Source organism: Pleuronectes platessa, chromosome 13, assembly GCF_947347685.1.
Source record: "Pleuronectes platessa chromosome 13, fPlePla1.1, whole genome shotgun sequence".
NCBI lineage: Eukaryota > Metazoa > Chordata > Actinopteri > Pleuronectiformes > Pleuronectidae > Pleuronectes > Pleuronectes platessa.
Genome location: NC_070638.1, coordinates 18,665,904 through 18,677,089, shown reverse-complemented (window position 1 = coordinate 18,677,089; position 11,186 = coordinate 18,665,904). Strand labels below are relative to the sequence as shown.

The window sequence follows — 11,186 nt, the reverse complement described above, 5'->3', positions numbered from 1 at the left end:
ATGGCGTCCCTGGAGGAGGAGCTGACCTGCTCTGTGTGCCGAGACATCTTCGGTGAAGCCCACCCCCTGCCCTGCGGCCACAGCTTCTGCCCCGCCTGCATCCGCGAGGCCTGGAGCAGCCCGGCCGAGGATAAAGTTCGCTTTACCTGTCCCCAGTGCCAGGAGGAGCATGGTGAAGTGTTGTGCGACTGCTGCTCCCCTGAGACAGAGAAAGGGCCGCCGGCACTGGCCGTCAAAACCTGCCTGAGGTGTGAGGTGTCGTTGTGCAAAGAACACCTCCAGCCCCATCTGGAAAGGCCGGCGTTTAGCACCCATTTGCTGGTGGATCCGCTGGGCGACCTCTCCCAGCGAAGATGCCCAACACACAGAGAGATACTCCGCTACTATTGTGCAGATGAGAGGGTGTACTTGTGCGGGGACTGTCTGATTGAGGGAGGCCACGCTCAGCACAAAGTGAAAGCACTGAGACAAGTGGAAGATGACCTGAAGGTGAGCTGGAGGTGTATGAAGGTGTGTTTTTGTGTTTGCTTGTGCTCCAGTGTGAGGTTGCCGAAATGATTGTGATTCGACAGGTCATTCTCCAGACGCTGCTCGGAAAAGCGGAGGAAAAAGTGAAAGATGGAGAGAGAATCCTCAAGGAGCATGAGAATGTTGATTCCACTGTGGCTGTGAGTAAAACTATGTAAACCCTCCAAAGAAAAACTAACCCTAACCCTAACACTCTTAGGAGGAACTAGTCCAACGTGTGCTCCCCAAGTTAAGACCCATAAGGGATCACAACTTCCAATCATTTTCATGCAAACCCTCAGACTGCCCTTGCTCTATTGATGCCTCATTTATGAATTGATCACAGATGTGACACCAATCACAAGCCCCTCACCTCTGTATGCAGGACTCCATAAAAAAGGACGGCGCCCAGGTGGAGCGCCTGGGCTCAGGACTGCAGATTCAGGTGACAAAGCTGGTGGTGGCCCTGAGGGACATCACCAAGAAGGAGAGGCAGCAGGTCATTGATCGTGTGCACCAGGACTGCTCCAAGGTGAGAGACGACGTGAGCCAGACGCTGAGCATCCAGCACTACCTGGTCTCACTGCTGGCAGAGACCGACCCCTTTCTGCTCATCTGGGTAAGAACAGACCCCAGGTACAGTAACGATGTATTGGTATACTTGTAGGGTAGTCTCAGTCAATAATGATGATATAGTGTTCTGAGCTGTCAGAAATATCTCAGCAGCTATTGAATTGATTGGTATGACATTTTGTGTAGATAAGTGGTTTTTATTTATGAAGGGCTTTTCTAGTCTTGATGACCACATAAAGCTCTTTACAGCCATCCATACACACATTCATTCAGTGCAGCAATTTAATCACATCTAAAACATCAATCACACATTAGCAGCACAGCCATCAGGGGCAGTTTGGGATTCAGTCTCTAGCCCAAGGAACCTTCAGCACAGGGAGGGAATAGGGTAGAGCGGAATCACACCACCGACCCTGTAGTTAGTGGATGACCTGCTCTCCCTCCAGAGCCACAGTCTCCTGTATACACAGGATGTTAAGTGTATCCTGACCTTGTGGTCTCCTATACTTTTCCATTTACTGCCATAGTTTTCACTCATTCCGAGACTTTGAACATCCCCAAACTTTTCTTCTATTTTCACCATGTGGTTGAATTTGTGGCTTTCAAAAGCAAATACTGGATTGATTGTCATATAATTCATTTCGTATGATTGTATGACATTCATGATCCCCTCAGGATTAAATATAAGCTTTTGGATGATCCCTTAACTTTTAGTCTAGTGCCATCATCTGGGCAGAACTGGAATATCTCCAGTCAAACTGGATAACTTTGTTGCAGATTTCTTGGATTTGTATTCATCCATTACCTTGTTTAATAAGGAAATACCCCCAAAAAATAAGGACATCCCCATCGTTGCACTTTCCGTTCAGTGCTTATTAGCAAATGTTAGAATGCTAAACTAAGATAATGAACATTATACCGACATGTAATTGTGTCATGTCTGAACACTTACATCTCGGTTCAAACCACCAGTGTGCTGAAGTGAAGTGTTACAGAGCTTCTAAAAGAGCTGTAGACTCTTTGATAAAGTAGATCTCAGAAAATATTGTCATCAAAGTGTTAAGTAAAAAAAATGATTACTTTAAAGGAGTCTATAGTATGCAGCTGAGCCATGACCTTGATTCTTTCTTCCTTAGGCATTTCAATCAGATGACACAAGGTAAGAAGAAATCAATGATGATGCGTTATTGGGTGTCTTTAAATGTGTTTATGTAGATATTTCATGCACATTATGAAATGTATGCCTGTGTGTGTGCGCTGGATGGCATTATTACACAAGCCAGATAGCGTTATTACACAAGCCTTGAATCTATACGTTAATTGCTCTAAATCACACTTTTTTACAACCGTACTTGTATGTGTTAATTTGCTGTAGGTTACTCGCTGACCTGAGCAGCCCACTCTTTGTTCCTGAGGCCGTCAGTCTGGACAGAAAACATATCTTGGAGGACATAGAGAGCAAGTATCGAGAGTTCATCACCTCCACTCTCCGCTGCCTCAGTGAACTCAAGAGGGAGCTCTGTGAGTCACACAGGGAGACACACACACACACACACCACCCAGCCCATTCATTTAAATTCATTAAATGAACATTTTAGGGAAGTAAAATTATTCCCTTTCTGATCCAGAGTTGTGAGAAGATTGATACCAGCTTTGTAAACAGCTTAGCTTACCATAAGGACTTGGAGCAGAGGGAAACAGCGAGAAGGGGTCTGTTTGATTACAACAAAAATACACTCAACTGGTCCTGTAAAGCTTTGGTTTTGTATGAATTTAGCAAACAATATACAATGAGTCAATTAGGGATCTTGATAAGTTATAACTGTTGGACAGAGCCATGCTCACTCTTTCCTTTGCCAAGGAGGTTATGTTTTCATTGCTGTTGATCTGTTAGTAGGATTAGGCTAAAACTACAGAACCAATTTCATTGAAACTTGGTTGAAGGGTGGGGTATGGGTGAAGGAATAACTCATTAACTGTATCTGTTAAGGGAGTGGATCTGGATCCAGGATTTGTTTATCAATTTCTTTAACATGTGGAGATAGGGCATTGGTAGGGGTATATGTTCTCTAAGCACCCTTCTAGTCTCATCTGTTTCCAGTTTTTGTGCTAAAGTAAGCTAACAGTCTCGTGGCTTAGCTTCATATTTAACAGACATATAGGAGAGTAACATTGAATTTCACATCTAACTCAGCATGAAACAATGTTGGATATTTCCAAAATTACTTTGAAGAATTTGATAATCCCTTCATTTTAATTTGTTTTGTACATTCTCATCTGATTTGATTACCACAAGGTGTCTTCTCTGTGTTTTAACTAGACTGTGTTTATGGATGTTTGCATTTCAAAAATATGAGTTTTCAAAGAGTAAAGAAACTTTGTTGTTTTCAAGAGAAGTGACATACTATAGATTATCTATTGCTCACCCGAGTCAGAGTTAACCAGCAAAATGTCCACAAATAATATAATTCAAGCAACTAAACATTACAAATGTTATTTTATTTTCCTCCCGTATAGTAACCAGTCCTTTGAGTCTGGACACAAACTCCGCCCACCCTCTCTTGAGCATCGCTGAGGACCTTCGCTCAGTGACGCGAGTTAAAATCCGCCAGCCCTGTGCAGCCCACCCTGAACGCTTCGACCACTGGCCGCAGGTTCTCACCGTCCAGACCTTCTCCTCTGGGACTCACTACTGGGAGCTGGAGACTAAGGGATTCTGGGATATTGGCATCTGCTATAGAAGTATTGGAAGAAAGGGGAAAGATGACAACGCCTTTGGGAACAACAAGGTATATGCCCTTTTGTTATTGATTACTTTAAAAAAGTAAAATACATAAAAAAACATGTGAAGATGTAACATAATGCCTATCAAAAAAATTGTGGAGTAAAAAGTACAGATGTTTACTGATATATTTAGTGGAGTAAAAGTGAAAAGAACATTGGAAGTAAAGTAAAGTACAGTTAAAAAGTAAATTTATTTAGTTACATCCCACCACTGCATACAAGAAACACAGAATCCTCTTTCCGTGTTGTCTATTTTCGCTCTGTGACCTAAATCAACCTAATATTTGTATATATCTATTTAGACATCTAGACTTTTTCCCCAAGTAATGTCAGTTATTCTAAGGTTTCAAAGTTTTCATGACACAGATGATTATAAAAAACTACATGTAGCACCTTTAAATATGATCACAGAGTATCTATGCCTATTTGACACCTTAGATTTTATGACAAATATTCCATCATTAAATTGCCTGGGCCAAACCCGCAGGTATCATGGAGCTTGACACAACAGCATGACAGGAAGCTGGCTGCCTGGCACAACCGCAGAAAGACCCGCCTATCGTACCAAATGACCACCAACCGAGTCGCTGTGGCAGTGGACTACGGTGCAGGAACCATCACCTTCTCTGAAGTGGGACTATCCAGCAACCTGACGCACCTTCACACCTTCTCCACTTTGTTCACTCAGCCCGTGTGCTTGGGCTTCGGACTCTACAAAGCTGAGCTCAACAGCTGCATCTCGATCGTCAAAGTCTGAGATAAAGGAGAGGAAAGGAGGCCTGAGATACCTACTGCTGGCACCTGCACTGGTTTGATGTAAACAAACACACTACAAGACATTATAGAGTTGTTTCATTCCCTAACAAACACAGGACTCTGCACTGTACTCTGAACATTTTGCCAACTGGAACTTTTTAGCAGAGCTGGTCCTACAGAAACATTTCACTCCGAACGGTGACCAGGTGATTCTGACATGGAAATAATATCCAACAGAGAAGAGTGAGAATGTTAGTAAGTGGGAGAGAAAATAAAGACTCATGTGAAAAAGTACAGGAATAGATTTTCATATCAAGACTGCAAGGTTATTATGTGCTTTTCATTCCATAGTGATTTAAAAAAGCAAGTGACTGGCTACTAATAATAAACTCTGCTGCCAGTTTATTGGATACACTTCAATAAAACAGATGCAGTCTAATACAACAGCGTTTTAATAAACCCTACAGTTGTACTGTTCCTGTTTTTGTTGAAAGAAATGTATTTAACTTTGTGTTCATTTTGAAGGCTCTACTTTATGGTGCTGTTGAATTATATTGCATCAGGAGGTGTTTCTAATATTTAGTTAACCTTTATTGATATAAATGGGGGAACTGACATGTAAGAATCCCGGTTTTGTTGCGGTGCACAGGCCTACCTCTGTTTGACTAAAAACGTATTCTGTTTATTTGTTTAATTCATGTCTAGCTGTGCCTATCACCAGGCTGTTAAACAATGTATATTCCAGCCTTTTATCTAATATAGATGATTAAAGTAGTTACACTGGAGGTAGAAACATTTTTATTTACACCGAGGTGCACAGTGTGTGTGAAGACACAGATGAAATCATCCCTCTGCATTGATTGCATATTAAAGGAAAATAACTGCCAGTCACTCACTAATTGTACACTTGGAAGAGTCGCTGATGACCATATTAACATGGCATTTTCTTTATTTCAGTAAAGGTGAGTGGGCGGACGAACATAGAGGGAGAGAGAAAAGCAAACAGAAAAGGGGGGTTGCTTCAAGAGAGCGAGAGAGAGAGAGACGCACAGGGAGAGAGAGAGAGGGAGCAGAGCGTAATCTGGTTTGGTTTCCCTCACACTGACGGCCGAACTGTCAGAGAATGTGATAGAGGAGGAAGAGAAGGAGGATTGTTGACCAGTCATTTAGCTGGGACTCTTTTCACCTGATATGGAATACAAGATTGTCCAGATGGAAACAGGTGATCATCTCTATTTCTTATTCAAACCAAAATTAAAGTTAATATTAGATGATATTAGATAATTTTGCTCTAATAGGAATAAATCTCCAGACAAAGAAAAGTTGTGTTTGTGTGTGTCATTAAGAATGAGATTTATTTATTCATTTTGTGCTAATTTCAATCAAAGATGAATAAGTGTAATTTCAAAATACATTTTGCATTAATTGTTTGGATCTGCTGAGGACAAAGGTGACTCTATTCTTTAACTTGAATTGCTTTGAGTCAAGACAACACAAAAGAACTTGAGGAGAAAATGAATAAATTGTAAAGAAGAGACAGTATAACTAGTGAATGCGTAGGCGTGAAACAAAAGCACAAGTGATAGAGGGAAAAAAAGAGTATGTGATGTGTGAGGCGATGGGAGGTTGTGAGGGAAGGGGGGGGGGGGGGGGGGGGGGGGTAAGTGTAAATGACAGATGGTCACTCAGTGGAGTTGTCCCCCACTCCCTCTCTCTTTCTCACTCCCTTCTGGGTCCTGCATCCTTCTCCTGTCACCTCTCCAGAATCTTACCTCATTGTGTTCTTTTTTCTCCCCTCACCTCTCATCTCGTCAGCGCCTCTTACATCTTCCTCGCCTCCATTTACAGTCTGAGCTTGGATCTTGACTCGCTGCGCCCGTACCTTATATCTCATATATCTTCAAACATTCTCTCTTCCTGTCCCAAGACATTTCTTCTCTTTTGCCTTCTTGTCTTATTTTTTTGCTGAAGAAATCAATTTAAAAATACCCAGAGATCCCCCCCCCCCCCCCCCCCCCCCCCTTTTTTTGGTGACTGTCACTCTGGCCCCGACTGACACAGCACATACAGCCCTCAAGAGATTTAGGGTTTGTGGGGCAGACAAGAAAACCAGAGAGAAAAACTGTGATTGACAGCAATGGCCAATGAACCCTTCTGAATTTCATTTGAATATAATATCTTTTTTAAGATTTTGCCACCTTAGTCCACTTTGATGGTGACTGTGAAAACTGCATAGAGGTTTAATCAAACCAACTCTGGACTCTGGACTTTTTTCTTTTACCATAGCATGTTAATTTGCACCTCCTATAGTCCAAAGTGACTCTTTTTCATAGCATATTTAATCAGAGATATCGAGCATCAATCATGCACCCCAGGTCACTACATGTTGACCTCCTGCTGCTGGGTGTGCTCCTTTTGTGGGGACCCAGGGGGTCCAGGGGCCAGAATGACACAGAGCCCATCATCCTGGAGGGGAAATGCTTGGTAGTGTGTGACTCCACTCCTTCGTCTGAGCCAGCCGGTAACGCCCTGGGTATGTCGGTCCGCTCCGGCTCGGGGCGAGTGGCCTTCTCCGCCAGCCGCCAGACCAACCACGAGCCCACAGACATTGAGCAACCGCACCATGATCATCTACTTTGATAATGTGAGTGAGTGACTATTGTTTTACGGGGGATTTCTTACAGTATGCCATTGTGCATTTTTTATATATTAAATCAAAATACTTTAGGCTATGTGAAATACTCATTAAGGTTGAAAGTAGAACAGAACAAGAACAGAATGGAATCTTTTCATGCTGTAAAAATGTAGATCACCCACGCTGTACTTTGACAGAAGTCTGACAATAAGGAAAATGCATGTTGCTAGGCAGAATATCTGCATTTCATTGACTTTTTGAGCTATTTTTGTAAAAGGACATGTAACAATATGTTTCAGTAGTTTGGGAGAAGTCTGAGATCTACATCCTTGGTCAAAAATAACAACCCAAGTGACCCTGGAGTGAGCAGGAATGTCTGGGAAAGCTTTGACAATAGACCCACTGTTTGTTCCTCATCAATAGAGCTTTTTTTTGTAATGCAATACATTGTAGTGCCGTTTACTGTTTCCTATGAACTGTCATATATCAGATTTTGGTGAACGTTGGCACTCATTTCGACCAAGAGAGCAGTGTTTTCCTGGCACCAAGGAGAGGAGTGTACAGCTTCAACTTCCATGTTGTGAAGGCCTACAACAGACAAACTATCCAGGTACAATACCTCACCACTTAAAGATATCATTCGAGCAGATCAACATGGATGCTCCTAATCCTTTTATCTCGTCTTCTGTAGGTCAGCCTGATGTTGAACGGCTTGGCCGATGATTTCAGCTTTCCGCCGGGGACCAGGACGTGACCAGAGAGGCGGGCCACCAACGCCGGTCTGGTGATCATGGGAGAAGGGGGATAAGGCCTATCTCAGACTGGAGAGAGGCAACCTGATGGGAGGCTGGAAGTACTCCACCTTCTCTGGATTCCTGGTCTTCCCCTTGTGAGGAAGATGGATGGAGAGCAGGTTGAAGCGTTGTGTGGGTGATAGGAGGAGAACTGGACGGAGCAGGAAGGGGGGAGAGACGGAATGAATGGACATGAGGAGAGAAAAAAGTAGATAGGTTTCAATCTGCAACTCAATACAAAGCGCATGAAAAGTGTGTTTTATGCAAAATGCAGAGATGATTGTTAAAATTAACCTAATATTCAAATAAGAAAAAAAAAAACAAAGTTTTTCTTTGATTTTCATTTGCTATGTTTCTGTGCATAAATACTTGATGTTATTATTTAAGAGATGTTTTCATTGTGATAAAATTATAACGTAGCCATGTGCAATGTGGGCTTCTGTGCAAAGACTAGGTGAGAATATCTCCTTTTTTTATTCAACATGTTCGAAACACTGCTGTGCTCCACCTGGCATCCTGTCTCGCTTACAAACCCGCCAAACGTACCTTTTATTCTGCTGTGTCGTACCACTGATGCTCCTCTATATGCCTGTTACTCTCCTGCAAAAGTTTATTTACACAGAAATTTATATGAAGAAATGTTAAAATAAAAATCCTATGAAGTTCACGGAGTATTTTACTTTCATTACCGGAATGCATGCATTGTCAGGTATTGCTTTTCACACATACAAGATTCTATGAATCACTGTTAGACCAGCTTATATAAATAACTTTGGGTTGATAGTGTCGCATGCTATGGGTGTGACGGTTAAACCCTCTCATCTTAAAGAATACCTCTCCTCTCTCTCATGGTACTCACCACAGCAGCTGTTTGTAAATATAGCTCTCACCAGCAGAGTTGGCGTTGGCGTGGACCAAGCGGATCAGCATGGGGCAGAGTGTATGTGTGCCGTATAGCGGATATTCCTTGCAGGGCAGCAGACAGATGGAGGCTTTGGCGAGCGGGCCGGCTCATCTCTGCAGGGCTGCAATAGATAAAGTGTGGGTTGCTGTCACATGTAGTCACTTATGCCTCCCTGGTTCATGACCACCACCTCCCTCTCTCTCTCTCGCTCTTATTCACTTTCATATGTGCTCCCACATTATTCGCATCATGCTACTATGATTCGGGGATGAACCGCTGAGTATTTTTAAATATATTGAACAATGTCATTGATTCATGGTACCACAATAATTTGAGTAAGCTTTAATGGTAATAGATGGGAGACTCATACATACATATTGTATAATTTCTGACCATACTTTTTGTTTCTATGCATAATGATATGAAACTTAAGGCTGTATTACCAACCAAACAAAGTGGGCTACATGCTGCGGTACAGAATCCCAATGCAGAAATTGGTTAATGGTAAAATAATTAGTCATAGCTTAGTAGTTTGGGAATTTGCTCAACCGAAATACAACATCATCTATCGCTTGAGGCCCTGTTTAAAAATCGAGCTGTGAGACATGCATCATTGTGTTCCTAAATTAATTTGATTTCAACAGATTACCCACAGCAAACAAGGAGACATACACATTGTGCAAAGAAACACTTTTGCTCAGGTGACACCAAGCAATTCAGCCCATCTATGTTTAAAATAAAGCTCAGAATCTACCAAATGGATTTTTTTTTCTTTATTTAACGTGAGTCAAGACCATGATCACATGGTTCGCAGCACAAACATGGCTTAACAAATAATACTTAAAAATGGAAGTATATTCTTTAAAAAAAATCTTCACGTGTAAAATAATGTATGTAAGCATAGATCATTGGTTTAAATAATTCTTCAGCAGATACAGATTCACTATATTTGATACTGCTTACTGTCTTATATTAACAACATATGATATTCATCACCCAGACGATTTTCATTACAAAGGTTATAGATCTTCTGGTTTCTATTCAGCCTATCTTACATATCTTTTGGGATACTGGTGTTATTCATTCTAAGATATCCTGCCTCTACTGTTGTTTTTCGCACAACACATACATACTCCAGTTTGATCTCTTGTTTGCATTCTACATGTCGTACCTCTGAGCTCACTCTGCCACTTTGGAATGATTTGATCTTTTGTCCTCTGCTCAATGGTTAGTTTCAGCCGGTTGATATTGCCAAACTTCTGTGTGAGGTAAGACACACACAGTAGTCCAGTGTCTTTTTAACCTGTACGACCCATGCCGATACATATACACCGTGGGGCAGCTGTGGCTCAGGAGTAAAAGTGGGTCATACAATAACCAGACGGTTCAATCCCCCATTCCGCGTGCCAAAGTGTTGGATACCGTACCCTAAATTGTATGATTGATGTGTTATAAATAAAGTGTTGGACATGTATGAATGTGCATGTGACTGGGTGGATGGCAAAACTGCACTGTGGTCATCAAAACAGGAAAGGTCCTTGCTAAATGCCGACCCTTCATACTTGTTTTATTCACTCAGCAAATAGTGGTCCATTATTCCACTGAGTTTAGTTTCTTCATCCTCTATTGTGCCCCCCCCCCCAGTAGCCATGAACTATTTATTAATAATTCTACAATAATCATTCTAATTCCAATAATGATTCCTAATAAAAATAATATTTCCGCCTGTGGGCACTGGAGGGCGCCAATCCCCCCAACCCCCCAATTGCAACCACTCATGAGCGCAGTGAAGGCATCACATTGATACCTACAATAAATCTGTCATCAATATCTCAGTCTCTACAATTCACACCGATCCGTCCCTCTTTGTCTCATAGTGAGTGTGTGTGTCTCTAGACTGTAATAACGCAATAATAAAAGGTATCGCCATTCATTTCTTGGTGTTGGACTGATGCCTGAGCTGAGGCCAGTGTCATAAAACGCTGGTAAGGGCTGATGGTGTCATTCAAAGACAGGTCGGCTGAGTCAGAGGTGATGGAGACACGGTGGGTTTCCCCCCGCTCCGCTCTGACAGGCCTGTGCTTCACAGAACCAGCCTGAGAGGAAGCGAGACGACGATGGTGAAGATCCCTCAGTCAAACGATCCCAGCTAGGCCGCATTTACTGTCCTCTCAACCGAACTGCGCCTCACAATCCCGCCCAGCGGAGGCCGTGCGCCTGACGGATGGCTGCG

At 42.4% G+C, this 11,186-nt stretch overlaps 2 protein-coding genes across 2 annotated transcripts; both read left to right on the top strand.

The window, feature by feature from the left end:
- Positions 1 to 5,392, top strand: trim110 (tripartite motif containing 110). The gene is made up of 7 exons (XM_053437094.1): positions 1 to 489; positions 573 to 668; positions 893 to 1,126; positions 2,217 to 2,239; positions 2,456 to 2,601; positions 3,598 to 3,869; positions 4,352 to 5,392. The coding sequence occupies exons 1-7, from the start codon at positions 1 to 3 to the stop codon at positions 4,619 to 4,621; spliced, it is 1,530 nt and encodes a 509-aa protein (XP_053293069.1). The 3' UTR covers positions 4,622 to 5,392.
- Positions 5,393 to 6,984: 1,592 nt separating this feature from the next.
- Positions 6,985 to 8,364, top strand: cbln12 (cerebellin 12). The gene is given in 8 exon segments (XM_053438419.1): positions 6,985 to 7,227; positions 7,229 to 7,264; positions 7,746 to 7,865; positions 7,947 to 7,967; positions 7,969 to 7,989; positions 7,991 to 8,020; positions 8,022 to 8,048; positions 8,050 to 8,364. Coding segments are annotated over 8 exon segments (597 nt in total). The 3' UTR covers positions 8,149 to 8,364.
- The last annotated feature ends 2,822 nt before the right edge of the window (positions 8,365 to 11,186 follow it).

Coding starts and splice junctions, on each gene's coding strand:
- trim110 (XM_053437094.1), top strand. CDS start 1: ATGGCGTCCCTGGAGGAGGAGCTGACCTGCTCTGTGTGCCGAGACATC. Junction 2,240..2,455: donor TTTCAATCAGATGACACAAG/GTAAGAAGAAAT, acceptor AATTTGCTGTAG/GTTACTCGCTGACCTGAGCA. Junction 2,602..3,597: donor TGAACTCAAGAGGGAGCTCT/GTGAGTCACACA, acceptor CCTCCCGTATAG/TAACCAGTCCTTTGAGTCTG.